This window comes from Condylura cristata, unplaced genomic scaffold (genome assembly GCF_000260355.1).
Source record: "Condylura cristata isolate star-nosed mole 26May11 unplaced genomic scaffold, ConCri1.0 scaffold00020, whole genome shotgun sequence".
NCBI lineage: Eukaryota > Metazoa > Chordata > Mammalia > Eulipotyphla > Talpidae > Condylura > Condylura cristata.
In genome coordinates, this window is record NW_004567121.1 from 26,472,724 (window position 1) to 26,493,975 (window position 21,252).

Sequence of the window (21,252 nt, forward strand, 5' to 3'; positions counted from 1 at the left end):
TGCTGAGGGGAGCAGCGGGCGGGCCAGGAGAGGTCTGCCACGCCATGTGGGTCACCTCCCGGGTGGGGATTGAAGTCATGCTGAAGTGGCTTTTGCTTCTTAGTGCTGTGCTTTAACCCGCTGCACAACCAGGGAGGGCCCATTTCATGTCTTCCTAATAGACTTGAAGCTGTCAAAAAGCACTCAAAGTCAAAGCCCATTGGGTTACATTTTCTCGGGGTGTCACAGACAAAGTCTAATGCTTACAGTAAACAGCCTCTGCTCTGCACTCATCTCAGTCGGGTGACATGACTGTAACGTGCCACTTCGCTCATGCTCCTGTCTTTCCTTGTATAGGTCAAAGCCTATTCTCAAATAACTCATATAACTTCTCTTTTTTTTCTCTACTATCCCTTGCTTCTCAAGATCCCAGTTCCCTCTGTCCTAGTCTAGTTACCTGTCACAAGCTTGTGGAAGAGAGAAGGGCACAGCAACCACAGGTGAGGATCTAACCTCTCACAGGTGAGGCTAGAGCCACCCGGACGGGTGGGCACCTGACCTCAAGCTGTCATTTGGGTGGGGTCCAGAAACACTTCCTGCATCAGGCTGCCAGGAGGAGCTGGAGGATGGGGCATCAGGAAGGATGGATGAGGAAGGATAGGTGATAGTAGGTGAAAGAACACCTGGTCTACTTCACCATTTTTTTTTTTTAAGATTTTATTTATGCATGCATGCAGAACTGGGGTACAGGCTAGCGGTGCAGGGGTGGTTAGAGGATTCACCAGAGAGAGAGTGGGGAGCAGAACAGGCAGATCAACAAAGTACAGTGCTGAGGGGAGCAGCGGGCAGGTCAGGAGGGGTCTGCCATGCCATATGGATCAGCTCCAGGGTGGGGGATCGAACTTGCACTGAAGCGGCTGCAGCCAGCTTGCAGTGCTGCATCCTAACCCATTGCGCCACCCAGGAAGGCCCCTACTTCACAGTTTTATCAAAGCCCAGGCACTAAGTACTAATTCCCCAAGATCTTTCTTCCACAGTGATATGGAAGTTGTAACACCTTGCATCTCTATGTCCTTACACTGATTTATAAATTTGACCTTATGACAAAGATGTGGTAGGCATGCTCCCATTCGAAGCATAGAAGAGCCTGAGAGGTCAAGTATTTAATTCAGCCAAGGTCACACTCCTAGTAAATGTAGCAACCAGGATTTCAGACTGAACCCAAGTCTTGTCTCCAAGACCACACTTTCAGTGAGGAAATTGCCACACCCCCACTGATTTCAAAGAGCAAAACCTTCATGAAGAGTATCTCTGGGAAAGCGAAATCCATGCATCTGTGACATTGTCCAATATGGAACCTGGTTTGGCTGCTCAAATCAAGAGAACAGATCCTAGAGAGTTTCCAACAAAGCGTATCCAACACCCACCCTGGACCATGTACACAGGCCCTACACAGGGCTCCGCTCGCACCAGTTGGTAGTTACCAGCCAGGTGCAGGCTAGATCTTCTCTCCCAGCGTGTGGATTCTGTGCATATTCATTCCCACATGAGTGAAGGGTCATAGAATGAAAGGAGCACTGGTGTAAGAGCCACGACAAAGGAACTTCAACTCAGAGTAAATCACCGAGTAAATGAAGGGTCTCAGGCAAGTCGGTCAGTTCCTCCCTTTGGGCCTTAGTTTCTTCCTCATTGAAACAAGAGCAGTGGGCCGACAACTCTCAGTCTGTCTTGCCATGATTTACAAGTGGGTCGATCCCACTGCAGGGCGGGCAAAGCTTAGTGATGTGTGAGGGCTAAGGCCCGGCCCATTGCCCCCAAGGTGGCACGTGTGCTCTTCAGCTCTATTCCTCTGTCGGGAAAGATGGTAAAATCATCGTCATCGTCATCATCTGTGGGTTTATGATCACCGTCCCTTATCTGTGCTTCTGGCAACTGAACGACACACATTGAATAACTAGATTACAGGTCGGATGCTAATGTCCAGAGAAAGAAGCCCAAACATACTGCTCAGAATTCTCTTGCTGTCTTTACCAAAACAGAGGCACTGACCGTAAAGAGGGCACCACACTCACACACCAGCCCCTCCTCCCAGGTCACCGAACCGTGCGCTGGGCCCACGGCAGAGCGGGCGCTGCAGCTGCTTGTGATGAAATTATGCATGTTGGTTCTGGTCTTTATATCCATTTCAAAGCAAATGGAACATTACAGGAACAATTATAAATAATTGAGATTGTAAGATCGCCAAGATTAAATTCTAGGTAGGATACAAAATATCTTTTAATGCCACTTTAGTCCTTTTCCATTTGGCAAACAAAACTTCTTGGCTAGCCACCTTGACGATCACGGTAACCTTGTCCAGCACATAGCCCAGGCTGTGAGTGGTGTTGCTGTTCGTGTCACCAGAAGGAGCCCCAACCTACAGTGAGAAAGCACCAAGCAAGTGTTTGGAGTATTCCCCACCTTCCATTGGTTTGTGAGCTTGGGGTGATTTTCTTCAACTGTTTCTGCGAGCTGTCTACTAGGGCCTCCTTAACTGTGCAACCGCTGCCCTCCACATCGACACCATTAAGAGATTCCACCTCATTTTCTTGTCTTAGTTTCTATGTGTCTACCTCCCTGGGCCTCGCCAGTTCCTAGCTGACATTCTGTCAGCCGGTGACATAATGTTAAGACTGTAGGGTTTTAGCCCACCTTGTAATGAATAGATGCCATTGGATGCCGTCAGCCATCTCTGCAGCTCCAAGCTACAGCATTACATGTTGTTCTCTGGTTCTACATGGTTCCAGGATGACATCATTTTTTCCCACCTTGTCTGTTAAACATTTGAGTTCTTTGATTAACCACATCTGCTAATTCATCACATTTTTTTCCATCATGTTAAAAGTATTTTTGCTTATTTTGAGTAGCACAAGCCAAAGTGAGATCTTTCTTTCTGACATTTTCACTTTTCCCTAAATGTATTTACTAGTAAACTCTAAGCCTCTGTGTCCAGTTACTATTGGGAACAATGCTTTCCCTCAGCAAAATATAAGTAAGATTTTGTTGATTTATGGTAAAAGCAATAGCTGCTTAAGATTCAATGTAACTGACTTAAGTGTTTCTGTTGTTGAAAATTTCAACTACATATGGCCACAGAGAATAGTGTGGTAAACCCCCTACAGTCCTTGTTCAGCCTCCTTCTCGACCAAGGCCAGACTCCTTAAACCCCAACTCATGACTTCCCCATCCAGACCCACACTGCAGCCTTGGACGACTTTGACATAAAACCCAGACATGATATCACTTCATCAACTATGTCCTTGTTTTTTGATGTAAAACACCGTATCTGTTTTAAGAGTGATATATTTGCATGGTGTACAGCAGAAAATCTATGGTCAGATTTAGTTACCATCAGCTTTTTGTAGCTCATCACTTAACATTTTAGTAACTAACCTCTCAGACCTTTTTCACCCCATGAATGTCTATAAGTATATAAATAGAAAGATACATATTGTTATTTGTTTTTTTTTAAGAGAGGAACTAAACTATATATTACCAAAATGTCTTTTCACTTACAGTTAAATTATAGAAATGCTTCTGTGGCAAAGCAGAGCTCTGTTTCATTCTTTCTCAGAGCTGCAGAGTGCATGGTTGAATGTATTTCTTTTTTAACTACTCTTCTCCAATGCTTGCTTGGGAGAGGGAGGGCTGTCCCTATCACAACCAGGGCTGGGTGAACACCACCGAAGTCAGCTTGGCATATTTGTGTGTTCCAGCAAGGTAGGTTTAACAAAGGACTTGCTGGATCAGGATTTCTTGAGATAAAATGGAACTTTTGCGGGAGTGACTCCACCCAGCTGATCCACAGCATACTTTGTTCCAACCTGGGCACAGGTGCTAGCAAGAGCAGGTTGGGGATCATGGCAGGCAAACAATAGTATTTCAGCCTTTCATTCTAATGCAAGGAAAATCAGGGAACAATATAACTCAAAACCTATAAAGTCCGTGGGTGTGTCAGAATGCTGGGCAGTGCAGATCTCTGTGTATCACGGGCGCCTCCTAGGCCTTGCCCAAACCAGAGAATCAAAGAGCGACTGTCGCCAGGCTACCAACTCCAACAGAAGGCAGAAGAGATGGGTGGACAGGCGGGGGTGTCGGACTGAGTATAAAGGACAGTATAATAATAGTAATAATCTTACATTTGTAAAACACTTTACAGTTTACACAGGGCTTTTACATCCGTTTTCTAATTTAAGCTGCACAATTATGCTGTGCAAAAATATAAGCAGCCAAAAATATACTATAGAATTTCTGTAGGTGGATATTCTGGGTTCTAAAATAATGAAAATGTCAAAACGGTGTTAGCCTGTAAACCACCGACCAGGATCTACTCACTGAACCGAAATGTTAAGACCTAGGCTAGCTCACCTCACCAGACACAGCAGTGGACAGTTCCCATTGGCCACATGCTGATAGCATCACCCCCAAGAACGAGGAAGGCTTGGTGCCAAGCTGGCTGCGCAGGGCCACTTGGAGAACTTCCCTATGCACCTTCTTCCCCCCCATCAGACTCCCGTGCAGTGGCTTGAGGGGGAACCACAAAATCCTGCGTTGTAATGGGCTCTCCCAGTGCAGCCAAGATTGTGAGCGCCCTTCTGGGAGCATCTCTAGAGAACTGAAGCCAGAGACTTTTATTTATTTAGGCTGTGGTAAGTCAGGGCTACTGAGAATGTTACGTCCGTGGAACTGGGTAAAGGAAAAGACCAGCCCAGCGGCTGGAGTTCTCTGCTGAATAAGTAAGGGTCTGACCCAGGAGGAGCGTCCCACGAATGTAATTTCTAAAGATTTCCCAAAGTTCCATACCGAAGGCTATTCTAAAACAATTAAATTGGGGGGCCAGGGCTTGTGTTGCTACGGAAAGATGGGCCACCAGCCAGAGGACCCGGCTCCAGACGGGGCCCAGCTTACCCACGTCTCAGTGCATGGCCCCAGGCTGGGGCCTCATCGCTCTGAGACCCATTTCCCTCCCTTGAAAAATGCACTCTGCCCCTGCGATGGTGGCGACATTCACATTTTCCCTGTTTCTGCCATCCCCAGCCATCTCCGCTAGGATCTTCTAGACTGAGCTAGCTCTCAGCCTCTGATTGACCCGCTCCTCCTTTTTCAAGTCTTTTGTGTTTCCAGACTGCTTGTAGATGCCAAGAATGCAAGCTTTTGTATTACTGTGTACAGTTGCATTAGTAACTGTGATATATTTGAAAGATACACATTCACTGTTCAAAGTATACATACGTATCCTACTTTCTTCCCAAGGAAATTTTGATCTCTTCATTGTTTCTTTTCTGTCATCTCTTTTCTTTCCTGGAAAATGGATTTATGAACTCACCTCGCAACTAAGCACTTAAACTAACCCGTAAAAATGCTCACCAGCCTGTTCACATTCATACAGGTCCCTTCATGCCACATTTCATTCTTTCTCTTTAATGTGCTTGCTACCCTTTGTAATCACCTTGGCTATAAATATTGATGCTTGCCCTTGAAGTTGAATGTTTTCAAGTAAGAAGTGGAGCAAATGGTAATAAAAAAGCATTGGGTACTGAGGTATCCTGGAGACTGTGAGTGCAGATTTTCCTCCATCTGTAAATACATTGATTTTTTTTTAACCTAAGGGGAATATAGTTGTACATGGGGTTTCTCTTACTGAGTGTCTGTAAAGGCCCCATGTCAGCCCTTTTCCTTTGCAGTGAAAACATTATTCAACCCAGCTCCTGCCATAGCTGACCTGGACCCCCAGTTCTATACCCTCTCGGATGTGTTTTGCTGCAATGAAAGTGAGGTAAGGATGAAAGATTTTGCTCAATCCGTGAGAAACCAAGAGGTGTTCATGCCGTGGATAAAGCAAAGACACGGGACTAACCACATCAGTTTGACTGCATGCAAGTTATTGCACAGTGAAAACAGATTTTTCAGTTGACTGGGGTGTATGAAAAGGAAATTAGTGAGCCCCGGAAAAGAAAGGATTTCCTGAATCATCCCCATAATCTAGCACTTATCAAACCTCAGCTAAGTTTAGTCTCCTCCCTGCCTTCACACTATGGTGTATTCTTTTAAAATTAGTCCATATTCTATGAACTAATTTGTATTAGGATTGTCAAATTTAGCAAATAAAAATACAGGGTGCCCAGTTAAATTTGAATTTATGATAAGCAATAAATACCACACTAAATCTTACGCTATCAAATTACAAAATGAAATTGAACATCCTATATTTGGTCTAGCAGTCCTAAGTTATATTCAGCCTTGGAGCATTTGCAGACAAGCATGGGTCTCCACTGATAACCTGGGAAAGACATGGGGGTCTGCATCGTTAGGGGAGCATCAGCACCCCCTCCATCCAGTAGTCTTAATGTAGTCACATTGTCCCACTCGTTCTGGAGCATTTTAGGAAAAAGATTTCAATGGTTCTCCATTTTATGGGCCAGACAGGGTTAGAACTGGCTCTCTCCCCGAACAGTAGAGGGCATGGTAGGTAGGGGACAGAGAGCAAAGTAATGAGTGAGCTCTAGTAGTCATCCTGCATTGAGTTCGAAGGCTGAATAAAGGTTTTTAGGATTTCCTAACATGCCTCTTTGTTAATCTCCCAGAACATGGAGGAAACAAGATGACTACAAGGAAACTTAATTTTTAAAACCACAATAGGTTATGCAATATTTTTGAGCAATCAACATGGCCAGGCATTGTGTTAAGAAGAGGGAATTGTGGGAGGTAGTGACCATTTCACAATAAGAGGTTAGATGGCCTTCAACTGCCAAACAGCCTTAGCCTTGCTAGATACCTACAGAGCATCTCTATTTATTTTTTAAACATACATTGTAGCTCAAATTAGCCACTGGGTCTGTCTTCTTACAAAGTCCTGGTGGGACAGGGACTCCTCTCCCACACCATTGTACCCTCAGAGTTTATCCCTGTTGCCAGGGTAAATGTCGTGGCAACACCAGCAGTATTCACTGGCCCTCACTTTCCTGTGCATCAGGAGTTGGGACAGGACACACTATGGCTTATTTCTCCTCCATGTCTAGGTCCTAGAAAATTCCAAGGTCATGGGCTGGAGCCATCAGAAGACTCCTTTGCTCACAGACTTGCTAGTTGATGCAGGCTGTAGGCCAGAAAACTTAAAACAGTAACAACAAATCTGGCATCTTCTGTGACCTGGACGTTCTCACAATCTGGAACATAGGTTCCATGGCCCAGGAGGGAGAGGGGAAACCAGACAAATGCTGGCTTTGGCTTTTTTGACTTAGTTTTAGAAGTCACGTGGCATCTGTTCAGGCCCCTTCTGTTGACTGAGACCGGAAGTCCTTCTTGGCTCCCCACCTCTCAGTGAAAGATTGAATCGCGAAGTAGTTATCTCTGGAAAATACCACCTGCTCAGCTAACTACCTAACACCTAATAAATGTCTGTTGAGCAATGAACAAACTGCTATTTAAGAAAATTGATCTTGAAAAGTTAATGGAAAAATGGAAAACTTTCAGAGTTGAACGTTCTCACGGGTGACTTCATCATGACAGCAATGTAAAGGCATGCTTTACGACTCTTCCCTCTATGCCACCCACACAAGCCACTGAGACATAAAGAGACATGAGGAGGCTCAAGTCCAAACACAGGATACCGTGAGTCCACACTCCCCAAATGGGAGTGAGTCTTAGAGCTCTCAGCCTGCCGTGCAAGGGCCCTGGAAGCCAGCAGAGGTGATAGATGTTAGCCCCCCATAAGGAATAGGCACCATTAAAAGAGGAGAAGTTCCCCCATTGTATTGGTTGTTATGCACAAGAAGGGAGACATTTTCTAGAAAAATCAATGTAATCTGCAAGTGGACCCTGGTTGCTTTTCCATCGTTGTTTTCTTTCCCATCCACACTCTGCAGGCTGAGATTCTCACCGGCCTGCCGGTCAGCAGCCCCACAGAGGCTGGCAAGGCTGCACTGACCCTCCTGCAAAGGGGCTGCCAGGTCGTCATCATCACCTTAGGTGGCGAAGGGTGTGTGATGCTGTCACAGACAGACCCCGTCCCAAAGCACATTCCCACGGAGAAAGTCAAGGCTGTGGACACCACGGTAGGTATTTAAATTTCAGGCTATTTTGGTCTTTGAAAATCATTGCCTAGTAACTAAGATACCAGACCTGGATTTTTGGATGGTGAGGTAAAGTCCTTGGGAGATGGTATGGTGGAAAAGAATCTCCACCAGACAGGAGAACTGTATCTGAACCCCTCTTGAGCTCACTGTGGGACATTTTGCAAGTGACATATCTTTTCTGAGCCTCATCCATAAACCAGAAGAGCAGTAAAATTACACCTGCATTCTCTGTATGCATTCATACATCACTGAATACTAACAGGAGGCCCTGGGGCTATCGTGGTGAACAAGACGAAGGTTCTGCCCTTGTGGGTTTTAGATTCTACATAGTAAACAAGCTACAAATAAGTAAACAAATCTCACTTCTCTGTGCTGTGGACTGAAACAGCAAGGAGCCCTGGTGAGTGAGCGCTTTCTTTTAGCCAGTACATAGTAGCTGCTAGCACTTTCTACATGCCAACTATTTCGCCTTTGCATCCACCTCACTTCACCTTAAGCAGGAGATAATATCTACCTCACTCTACAGATGGAGAAACTCACTCAGGATCACTGTGCCAGGAAGTAACAGAGCTGGGAGTTCAAAACTAGGTCTGTGAACCCCACACAGACACCTGTGCTTAGTAAGGACAGGCAGGTTAGGGAGACAGGTTCTGCCTGTCACTCGGGTACAAAGGAAACAAGGGGTTCCTAGAAAACTAAGGAAATGAACATTTTAGTTGGTGGCCTAGAATTCAGAGGAACTGACCAGAAAAGTAAATAATCATCAGAAACTAGTTGAAGAAGAAAAAAGAAGTTCAGGGTCTTTATTTCGAAGTAACTTGTATGTAATTAATTATTTATAAAATGTTTTGGTTTTTATACTTAGAAAAGACTTGAAAATGTTGATCATTTATCCTGAGAAGATTTGCTGATGTTTTAGATATAGATATGCTTTGTGCAAGGAGTGCTTTACGACATGACATTCCATCCTCATTGACCTTCAAAATGTGCTTTATCTGCTAGTTGTTAAATTGTACCAAGCGATGGTCTTCCCTGCATATTTAGTCGTTTCTGAAATATTCGGGTTTTTTTTCCCCTACTTTGTCAGACAGTCACCTGAACTGGAGAGGTTTCTTACCAGTTCTGAATCTCATCCTTCATAGACCAAAACTAGGAAGAATGTCTCTCAGAAGCAAAGGAAAAAAACACCACAAGGAAGTAGAAATAATGGGATTCAATGTGTTTGACTGTGCTTGGAGAATTTAGTTTTCTTGCAGAATTTTAGGGTGAGTTAGTAATTACTGTGTAAAATGCCGAGGAAATGAAAAATCAGGCAAATGTTTGCCTCTAAGTTATGTGGAGTCTGAGGGCGGGAATTATGATTAAGTCAACACACCCCTGTGCCCCATGGCTGGGAAGGCCTAGTCATGACAGTGTAAGCTCCGAGGGTCGATTCAACCGAAAATGAAGCCAGTAATATACTGTGAAGATGGAAGTGGGTGTTTGTGTGCACAGGGGGGATAAGAGAACTAAATGCTCATCTTTCATAGTTGGAAGGCAAGAGATAATATCTAAAACTGACTTTTAAATAGCAGTGTAAGCATATTGCCAGGAATAGAAGATAAATACCAGAAGAAACCACTGAAAGAATTTAAAGTATTTGCCTTGTGGAAATGGGAGTGGAGAAGGATGAGGGATTTACACTTTGAGCCGTTTCTTTTTTTCACTGTGTATATGGGTGGCTTTTTTTACCTCTTCATTGGGATGGCTATAATAAAAAAAAAAATAGCAAGTGTTGAAGAGAATGTGGAGAAAATGGAATTCTCATAATTGCTGGTAAGAGTATAAGATGATGTGGCTATTCTGGAAAATAATCTGGAGATGTTTGAAAAAGTTAAATTTAGTATTACAGTATGACCTCATGATTCTACTTCTAGGTATCGATCCAAAGTAAGGAACACATATGTCCACACAAAAACATCTATATACAGATGTTCATAGCTGCATTATTCATAATGGCCCAAATTTGGAAACAGCCCAAATTTTCATCAACTGACAATTAGCTGAACAAATTGTGTAGTATACGTACAGTAGAGTAATATTCGGTCATTAAAAGCAATACTGCTACATGCTATCACATGGATGAATAGCCAACATCATGCTACATGAAAAGCACCCGATACGAAAGGTTTAATGACTCCGTTTGTATGAACTGTCCAGAGCAGAGAAGTCTAAGACAGAACCCAGACTGGGGGTTCCCAGGAGCCAAGAGGAGAGGAGGAAGTGCCGGGGCTGTGTACAGGGAGGAGCATGCCTTCGAACTCAGCAGAGGTGAAGACTGCCATGTTGTGAGTGCACTGAGTGCTGCTGAGTTGTTGTAGGTATCTCTTTTTTTTCTTGCTATTTTGTTCTGTTCTTCAGTGGTCTAGACGAGGAAAATGGGGAGCAGGAGTATCGCCACAAGGGTCCAGAGAACCAGCAGTGCAAGTCAGTCCATTCCCCTTCATCTGGGGTAGGGGCCTAAGACCCAGGTAAAGAAAGGGGTAGAAGGTGGCTCTGTGGATTTGGTTTGCTTGCAGACCTTTCTGGAACCTTTCTGTCTAACTGTCACTGAGGAACGATAAAGCTACACTCACCACAGCTCTTCAAATTTCTAGAGCTGAGAGGCAGCTTTTGAACTCACTCCTTTAGAGAAGCCGCCTGTGATTCTCTCCACATCCCCTGGAGAAACATGCATTCTGGGCACATTCTTCTGCCAGACAACATGGCAAATTTGAGGTGCCCACTGACAGCTTCTCCCCCGCACAGGCTTCAAAGTGAACCCACAGAGCACACAGAGGCGGCGCCAGGCCTGGGGGGCTTGGTGTCACTCCTGTGCGGCCATCTTGCCCTGCTGTTTAAAGGTGCTGTACACCTTTAAACAGTTAAACAATAAGCTATTTTTGTAAAGGAATGAAGTACTGCTATTACGACACAACACAGATGAGCCCTGGAAATAGTATACTTAGTGAGTGAAGCCAGACACCAAATATCGTGTATCGTATGCGTCCGTTGACAGGAAATATCCAAAAGAAGTGGATCTGTAGATCCAAAAGGTAGATTGACAGTTGTGGGTGGCTGAGGAAGGGGGAGAAAAGGGAGTGGCTGCTTGTGGATGCAGGGTTCCTCTTTGGGGTGATGGCAATGTCCTGGAATTAGATGGTGGTGGCAGTTGCACAAGCTTGCAGCTAAGTTACTGAGCTGTATACTTATAAAGGGCAGAGTTCATGGATGTGAATTAATCTCAGTTGAGAAAACAAAGGGCCAGCAAGAATAAGAAGATCCATCTTCTTATGTCCACTAATGACTAGACATGCTTGTGATAAAGAACCTTCCTGGAATTGCTCTACTGAGTGGGCTCTCATTGTCATCCCCCCCACCCCCCCAGGTGGAGTAGAGGTGACAGAGGAAACCAGGGTAGTTACTTTCTGGGGGCAGCATCCCCTTTGGTTTTTTCATGCAATCTTTGTCCTCTCATCCAGCATTCTCATTGTTAAAAATCCTTGCCTGTTCTGCACACATCAGTTCAGCCTTTGCATAAGCCTCAGAGAAGATAACTCACATGGTGGGGTGACGGACTCCAGGAGGGCATTTTCTTCTGCACACACAGTCTCATTCACTCTTTTATTAAGGTATTACAGTTTTGTAAGCGCCTCGGTTTTCTCTTCCCAACCCTTTACGTTGCACACCTTTTACCAACTCTCCTAGCATACACGCCGTTTTCGTTCATCAGTCACAACTCAGTAAAAGCTGGGGGAGTGAGTACAGCCATCAAGGCTGGTGGAAACCTCTGCAGTGTGTTGGCACAGTGTGCCCTGGAGACAGCAGCGGCCCTGCGAGGAGCCTGCTCCCTACTACGTCAGTGCTCCCGCAGGCTGCTATATTCAGCTCGCCTCCGTGTTAATAGCTGGATATATCACTTCTATTTTTACATCCGTTTCTCCCGTTGTACTAGAGTGAGATGTTGGCAGTAGCTGCAGATGTCCTCGGCTCAGTTTGGAAGACATGACAGATGTGTCTCTTTTCCTATGTCTCTCTGTTATCTGAATCTCTGCCTCAAAATGACAAGGTGCTCACGTCCTCGCTCCCCCTTCCAGCCTGAAGGTTAGAGGCTTTGCCTTCTCTTCAAGTGGCACTCGATAGTCACTCCACAGCCAGAGTTCCACATGGTGAAGCACAACAGTCTTCTAGGATTATTGTCGTGATGTGCTATAATATATTGCAACACTGATTACCCTTGCCTGTAAGTGCTTATAAAATGGTTGATAGATCGATTGCTTTTCTACATGTGTATGATTAAGTCTTAGAATATATACTGACACTCTGATTTCAAGGACTCGGGTTAAATCTGTCTTCTCAATTCTCAAGAATCTATGATAAGTCCTTATGATTCAGGCGATATATATTAGCTGAGAAGAGCAATCAAAAGCTAAGGGCATGGGGGATTCAGCTTACTTATTCTTTACTTCTTTTCCTCTCTGTCCATCTTAAGCACCTTGCTCACCTGGCCCCTCATTCATCACTCTGTTGGTTTCTTTTATTTCTAGTCATGAAATTAAGACATGTCTAGTGCTCAAGAGCAAAAAAGCAGGCAACATGGGAAGAAGAAAGCCAAATCCCCATGACACTATCACTGAGATGTCGCCACTTTTAGTGTAAATCCTTCCAGATTTGTCTCTGCACATTCTTACACTTCCTAATGCCTGTTAACAGCCAGCTGGAAAATGTGCAACAGGACTAATATGTGTAATCATGGGAAGCGTCTACAACCCAAAAAAGATCAAACATTGCACTAGAATAGTGTAAATAGATAGTTCACTGAAGAAGAAATAGGAAATGAGAAAACAGAACAACGCAGATCAAAATAATAGCAAGATCCCTTTGGGGGCCCATCTGGGCAGCAAAAAAATAAAGCTTGCTAATGCTGAAGTCCAAATCAATCGGGAAACCCATGTTCTCATATTCTGGTGGGAATATAAACTCATACAATGTTTCAAGGAGCAAGCTACCAGTACCAGTTTTCAAAACTTGCTTTCTTGTTGACCCAGTAAATCTTGGAAGAATCTATGATGCAGAAATGTCACTGATCAGCTCCATCTACATAATCATCAATAGTAGAGTCAAATTTTAATAATATGGTGCCATTTCTTTTCAAAATAACTCCGGCTCTCTCTAAGTGAAAGAATATTTTACATCTGGAGAAAATCACCGAACTCTTTTTGGATCATTCCCGGTGCGAAGAGGAATGGGAGAGACTTCTGCCTTCTGCCCCCTCTCCTGCTGACTTGTTGTGTTTTTCCATAAGCTTATCTTTTTATGTATTACTTTGAAGATTGCGTAAATATGACTTTGAGACATAACAAAAAAAAAAAATTATCTGGAGTCTGGAGCCACATCTAGTAAATAAACTGGCAATGTCATTTCTCAAAGAGTGTTCTCGGCATTACCCTCACACAAGAGCTAGTGATTGACCACAGTTCTCTCTTGATCTCATCAAGAGCTTCTCAAGCATTCCAAACTAAAGCGGCCCAGTAGCCCTTTGACATCAGATGACTTGTGAGTGGACAAAAGATGCCAAAGAAAGATGTTACCACCAGACCCAAGGCACTTGAACTTCCTTATGCCTGGATATTTCACTGTTCCCTTTTGACAGTTTTTTTTTTTTTCCGTAATCTTTCTAAAGAAACAACTTCCCTCAAAAATATGTTCTTTTATACAGTTTTCCTCAGAAATACCAGAATAAATGTCAAAGCTCTGCTGTTTCTGCTCATCATTCAGATGCATCACAGATCTCCAGAGAAGCGTCACTCGTGTTCAAGCTTGCTTTCTGAATGCTTATCCATCTCAGCTTCATGCTCCAACCCTCCGTTCTCACAATTAATAATATAGTGAATGATCCAAACTTGACTTTTGCCACAGTTCTTGGTCTTATTAATGGGCGGCCTGGGAGGAGTGGCTTGTCAAGGGCCGGGCGGAGGTGACGCCTAGGGTTCAGGTACTTGACAGCTGCATACTTCCTCACTCAGCTACTTCCTCCTCCAGTCAGACCTGACAGGAGAGGCTGCAGAAGGCAGCAGGAGCACTTGTAAGACCACCCTTTGGAATGGACTGTGCCCTCTCCAAAATTCATATATGTAAGTCTGTCACCTCCAAAGTGACTGTGCTTGACAACAGGTAACTGAGGTTAAATGAGGCCAGAAAGTGGAGCCCAGACCCCAGAAGATTAGCGTTCTTAAAGAAGAGGCACACCCAGGAGAGAGGTCATGTGATCACACAGCACACTCTGAAATGGGCAGCCTCGAATAAGGAAAACCCACGTGAGGGTCTGGAGTCGCCATCTGAACCTTCGGATAGTGTCGGTAATGGACCTGGTGTCAGCGCGAGCTCTGCTGGCTGTGGCTGCCAGGAAAGGTGAAGAGGACAAAATATTCACTGACTGTCAAAAGAGGACAAGGTAATTGCTGAAGAGGCTGCCCACAAGTCAAGAGGCACCCGTCGCGCCGGGGCCGATGGGCTCCAGTATATTACTTCCGTGCCAGCAGATCCCCTCATTTATTAGCTAATCAGGCAGAATTAAATACTTTGAATTATCTTTCTTAATCCTGCATGGGATCATTTGAAAACCCAGGGCTCTAAAATTCTAATGGTAACTGCTCACCAGAAATAACATCTCTACCTTGAGGAATTGACTCAGAGCCAAGTCCAAAGCTATTCCTTCCACTTTCCGAAGGTCTGTCCCACAGCCAGAGATGGACATCCAAGGGGACCTGGGACCCCCTGGGCCTACTTCAGAACTCAGCTATGACCAGAGACTAAAAGAAAGAGCGGTGGTTGTGGAAGGGGGCGTGGAGGTGGTGGTAGGACAGAGAGAAAACAACTGTGTTACCCTCAGCAAAAGTCGAGAACAAAACCTAAGTCTAGATCTGGAGTGTTGGGTGGGCCTCCTAGCCCACGGAAAGACAGGAAATTGTTCCCTCCAGTAGGCAGAGGTGGTGGGGGTTGGCTCACCCTCTGTGATTAAGGCTTCTTTCCTGTGAGTGCCGATACCAAAGCCCCCCTTCTCCCACTCCTCTGACCCTACGTCAGCGAGTGGTGGTTTGCTCAGGGCCATTTTACTGCGATGTTCAAGAGGCTTTTCAGGGGCAGCACTGCCAGGGTGGACTCTAGTAGTTTCGGTGCGTGGCAGTGTTTCCTGGGTGGACCTGGAATTATGAAGAGATGAAAAACCCATCTGGGGCCAAATCGAAGCACCTAGAGATTTGGGGCGCCCAGTGTTTTGGGGCCATGCCCATTGCCCTCATGACCCATTGCTGCTAATGGGGTAGACAAGGGAGTGTGGCTCATCCATGCCCTTGGTGCAGAAACATGTGTGTTGTGAGGTTGTGATGTGTACACTTGATGTGATACCTATGTTGATGTTGTGTGCACTGGGTGAATAAACCAAGTAAATATCGTGAGTGTGCGTGAGTGTAGAAGCACTGAAATGAGACAGTTTCAAGAAGCCACAGCTATATTCTTACTTTCTTCCTTCTACATCAAACTCCTTTGGAAAAATAGAAAAAGAAAAAGGAAATGTTCTCTCCAGCCCCTGGTAAAAGCTGTATGATTTGGAAATAGAAGGGTACTTGAGGTTAGGTGAATCATGTGTCCCCTAAAAGACTCTCTAAAAGCTGTATGTTCTATGTCCTTCGCTCTCCATGGTCCAAATAAACCCAGACTGTGAAAAGGAAGTGGTGATGACATTTGCTAGATAACTTCCCTGTGAATGCTGTTTCCTGTGAGGAGACTTGTCCTCATTCTTCGCTTTAACTCTTCGTTTCAGCACACAGCAGTCTATTTGTGTCAGTTAAGTTGCAGGGGAATATGCTTGACATCAAATGCTTACATTTACTACTTTCCCAAGGCCAGCAAAATGGCCTGCCTGCCTGCCTTCCCTCTTTAAAAACTATGGAATATCTCAATTATACTGAAAAGTGTAGAGGATAATTTCGTGAACGCCCATACACCCACCACCCAGCTTGATTACTTCTTACATTTTGCTATTTTTGCTTCCGGTAGTGTTTAAGAAGTCAAGCATTCCAAATACAGTGTGACCTCTTTATTTAAGATGTGCAGTGCTGTGAAGCTTCAGCTAATACCAGAACTCAGCCTTTAGAGCATATTTGAATAGAATAGTATTCTTTGGCAAGTTCTCTTGGTCTTTGCATTTCTACAACTTGACTATAATGAGCCCTGTTCCTAATTTTTTCTTATTTATACTGCTTATGACTCTCTGGTTCTTTCTGAATGTCAGTATTTGTGATTTTCAGTGATGGCCCCCCAAATCTCCAGCCATTCTCTCTTGTATTATTGCCTCTGCCCTATTTTCCCAACCCTCCCTTTCTATAGCCCCAATTACATATATGTTAACTCGTCTCTTTTCTATTTTTCATGTATTTTATTTTTCCTCCAAGTTTCAGGTATTAATTAATGAGTGTAAATGAGCCGTATACACGGACAGGATCCCATGCATTCAGAGAGGAAGTGTTTCCTGGTGAAGTGGGAGCCGCACAGCAGCTCCGGCAGCCCTTCTCTGTAAGCAGCTCTCCAGAGCAGTATCTCACGCAGAAGCTGCACCTTCCCTCTTGCTTGCTGTCACCTGCACTCACTGAGCAGAACCTGCGTATTGCTCACTGGGACCTGGTCTGTCCAGGGTTCTGGGTCTTTCTCTCTGGCCCAGCTGACGCTGAGACTGAACAGACTAGAGGCATGATCTCCAGAGCTGCTCCGATTCCTCCAGCTCCGATAAATACAAAGTGGGGCTCAGCTCGGGGGCTGCTTGACCTCACCGAGGTCCTGGAGGGGCAATGTGTGGCAGAGGCCTTGGGCTAGGAGGAGAGGAGAACAAATCTGCAAGGCCGGGAGTAAGTCTCTACACCAAAGCTCTTTTTGTGTATTTTTAAACTGCTAGAGAGGAGCCTAAAGGGTTTCCTAAGTCAGGATCTGAGTCTGCTGTTCCCTTGCCTCTGATCATTGGGGTGCCAAGGATTAATGAAACAATGTGGCCTCTAGAACTGAAAACAGTCTTATAGCAGGGGTCCCTATGGGAAATGATGGCGAATGGAGTCGGGGCACCCCACTGTGCACTCTTTTATTCAGCACTTTACTCACATTTTCTGTAACAGGGATGCATGGTGCAGTTAGACAGCCCCTGGCCTCCTAGAGCTAAGTTGGAGAATAGGTCGCCCTCCTGGCCATGATGGGAAGTGCCACGAGGCTGTGTGAGGGGCCCACCTGGCCAAGCCGGAGGAGCCCAGGAAACCTGCCGAGGGTTGGGGGCCAGGGTAGGAGAGGAGCTGAAGGATAGTCAGCTTGGTGAAGGGTAGCCCAGGTAGCAACTGCCCAGAGCCCAGAGAGCATGCAGGCTCGTGCCTTCTGAATTTCTGTTTGGAAGGAGCTCAGAGTCCAGGAGGAGCAGGAAGGCGTGAGGTTCAGCAGCATGGGGCGGGGGCGGAGCGGTTGTAAAGGGCGTTGGTTACTGTTATGTCTGAGGGGGAGCCACTGAATAGTTTCAGCTGGGGATGTTGATCACTTTATTAAAAAAATATATTTGATCATATTTGTATTTGATAAAAAAAAACATTAACACAACTGCAGCGTGAACAATAGCTTGGGGATCACAATTCTGGAGGCAGAGAGCCATCCAAATATCTGCATTGATCTGGTGAGAGACTGGCAGTTTGGACTAGGGCGTTGGTTTTAAGAACTCTTAAGAACTCAGAGGACATAAAAGAAGTTCATTTGCCTCAAAAAAAAAAGGGGGGGGGAGGGTAGACTAAATAAGATGCTTATTTTATGATCAAAACAAACAGATCACTCTGGCAGTCTCAGTGGTTCTCAGCATTTTTTAAGCCATGATTCATCTAAGGGCTAAGACCTACTCTCACTAGAAACACTTTATATCCAGGGCCTCCTTGGTGATGCAGGGATTAAAGACAAACTATCAAGCTATCACTGGCCACTGCAGCATAAATTCAGTCCCGCCAGGGTGCTGACCCTCACAGCACAGAGACCTCTCCTGTCCAACCAATGCGCCCCTCAACAGTGCATCTCAGTAGATCTGCTCCTCACCGTGTCTTTGGTAAATCCTCTCACCACCACCACCCCCACCCCACCCCCACACACCTCTGGCCTATACCCCAGTTCTGTACGCATAAGTAAATCTTTTTAAAATGAAAAACAGTTCACGCCATCAGTGATTCTCTACAGATGGCACAAGAAGACCCCTGAGTAATTTCCAAAAGATAAAATAAAGGCTAGGGTGATTCCTCTGTGCCCTGCCATTGGACATGCCAAGCTGCCTGCCACCCCACTGTGGCAAAGCAGAGAAGCCTTTGGAGCAGACATGTACCCTTCATTTAAAGTAAACAACATTTGCAGGAAAGTCTTGCCGCGTAATGCTCGTTAGGCCCTCTCCCACCACCTGTGCCTGAGCGCTAGGTTACTCCTAATAGAAACACAGACTTCACGTCACTACACACTCTTCCCCTGATGAAGTGATAAATCCGCCCGTATGTGGTGAATTTGGAGGGTGCAGACAAAAATACCAGGTATTCCAGCCAAAGCATACACAGTTTGTTGTGAATCATCCACACCAGCTTTCAGCAGTTAGTGCCACAGAACAATTGCTCAGTTCCTTCATCTCACAGCATAGACCTGGCCCTAGACCCAAGCGCGAGCAGCAACTGCAAGGCAGCAGAAACATTATAAATGACCCAGAGAACCCCTTATAACTGCAACTGCTTGCTGATTTTGTGGCCTGACAGCTCAAGCAAAAAGGGATATAAATGCAATATTGTGCAATGACTAATCACTCAAAATCTTCTGCATCAGCAGAAGTGGAAACTGTGCTTGGTGCTAATGTTATCAAATGCCTTTATGTTTAATAATCTGGTGACTCTGTATTATTTAGCATGCCATTTTCATGGAGAACAATGATTTTATTTCAAGTACCTCTCACTGAGATAAAAAAGCAACTGTGACGAATGTTTTAGCAGAATCTCTTGTGAGATACTAAGTCATATTGGGTTAACTGTTTTCTGCCTCACATAGTGGAGTCACGAACTAAAAAGATCACTGACCACAGAAGGCGAAGCCAACCTTTAAGACCGAGTGAATCACTCACAGACATTTTAGTTTTACGTGCCATTTATTCATTCATATAGAAAGTTATTTATACACAAAGCTTCCATTAACATTGCCTGAAGAATGGGCCTTTATTATTCCAAATTTACTTCTCTTTCATTAATAGCATTCTTTAAATTATGGAATAAATTAACCCACCACAGACATTTTAGCCAGAAGAGGGTTTTTAACCAGTTGCAAATCTCCACAAGCCATTAACTGTGGCTCACCAGACAGAAGCGCGTGTGAGGAGGCCACTGCCCGGCCCTGGCCCTGAACCTGCAGAGGCTGGGGGGCCTCATGGCCCCCCGCCTCCAGGCTGCCAGAGCAGGGCTGGCTCCCATTTGATAGCAGACCCTTCTGTGGTTTTCAGGCTGGCCAACCGCTGGTCCAGCTAGGACTGCACCATGGGGAGAGGACATAACGACGTGCCTGCCCGGCACAGCCGCTTTCAGCCAAAGAACTTAGGTCGATCTGCTTTCATGTGGCCATATTGATTCAGGGTCATTTTCCACATCGCTTATAAGTAACCATGAAATTCTCCCCTCCTCCAAGCTGTCAAGCAATGTACAAACAAATGACTTCTCCCTTCCTCAGTTCCCACTCCTGGGGTAGCAGGGGTGGTAGGTAAAGACAAACAAATGGAGGCAGGGTTTTCAGACGTGACTGTGGGTCACTTAGAGAATAAGACTCATTTCTTTAAAATAAAATATTTATTTATGCATACAAGAACTGGGGTATAGGCCAGAGGTGTGGGGGCGAGGGGGGGGTGAGAGGTTTCACCAGAGACAGAGTGGGGAGCAGAACAGGCAGGCTGACTAACATACTGCTGAGGGCAGCAGCAGGTGAGACAGGAGAGGTCTGCTGCGCCATATGGGTCAGCTCCCTGCCCAGGGAGCAAACTCCTGAGGCAGTGGCTGCTGACAGCTTCATAGTGTTGCTCTTTAACCCCTTGCGCCACCAGGGAGGCCCAAGACTCATTTCTTAGAGAGTAAAACTGACTGCTATAGAGTAAGCCATGAGCTGAGGGTGGAACAGCATGCAGAAAGAGGTGGGATCCAGATGTCTGCTCCATGTGTTTGGTAATCTGAGACAGTGGGTCTGTATTTTTTTCGATGACCATTTTGATTCAAGTGCTACCTCCAAACAGCTTGCTCAGAATGTGCCATCTCGGTACTGGTTTAACTGACCAGCCCAGAACATTCCCAAGCGGGAAACTGAAAGTAGGCCTTGAGACACAGGCTCCAGGCAGAGCCAGCAAATGGCCGCTGTTATTATGGACAGTTAGCTGACTTGTCACTTGTCACCAATCTTGGAGCTGGACCCGCCCAAGAGGTAGTCAGAATGCTACAACCACATACATTTGTGTGAGAAGTTTGGGGTGGACAAAGCCCCTGATGGCAGGCAAACATGGTTTCTTTTACCTCTGACTCCGTGTTAGGTCAAATTGATACAGTATTATAATCATCTGTACTCTTAACAATGCTTACTAAAAACTTGTAGGGTTCCATTCATGAAGGTTCTAGCAGTTCTACTGGGAAGGTTGATAGAGTTGTTCTTGTTCCTTAGGAGTGAAGTCTAATCAATGTATTGGAAATTAAAAGGCTGGAGTCGTTTTTTTAATATCATCTGCAGTGTGGGGGGGCCAGTGAAATGCTGCCTTGTGAACATATGTGGGCCCCACCTTACTTTGATTTTGCACTTGACTTCCCCATTGATCCCGCTCCATTTTCATTCATCTAAATGAAAGAAAACCGTAGTCCTATAAACTATTCCAGATGGAAATGCATAATTCAAGAGAAATTCTGATGTCAAAGAAGAGAAGGCACACCAATTTGTGTCAACAGTTGCTGTAAATTAAAGAGGAGTACAAGGAGAGTTGAATGTAATGTGGAACTGAAAATAAAATTAGAACCAATATCTAGGCAGCCCTCCGCCTCTTTCTCCTGCTGTGACACAAAGGATGGCATCCCAGCCT

General features: G+C 45.1%; 1 protein-coding gene across 1 annotated transcript in view; it reads left to right on the plus strand.

The window, feature by feature from the left end:
• RBKS (ribokinase) overlaps positions 1 to 21,252 on the plus strand; it is a 50,706-nt gene that overhangs the window by 13,237 nt on the left and 16,217 nt on the right. Inside the window, exons 6-7 of the mRNA XM_004686337.2 lie at positions 5,703 to 5,794; positions 7,884 to 8,072. Of these exons, the coding sequence (XP_004686394.2) occupies positions 5,703 to 5,794; positions 7,884 to 8,072 (281 nt within the window). The remainder of the gene's footprint in view (positions 1 to 5,702; positions 5,795 to 7,883; positions 8,073 to 21,252) is intronic.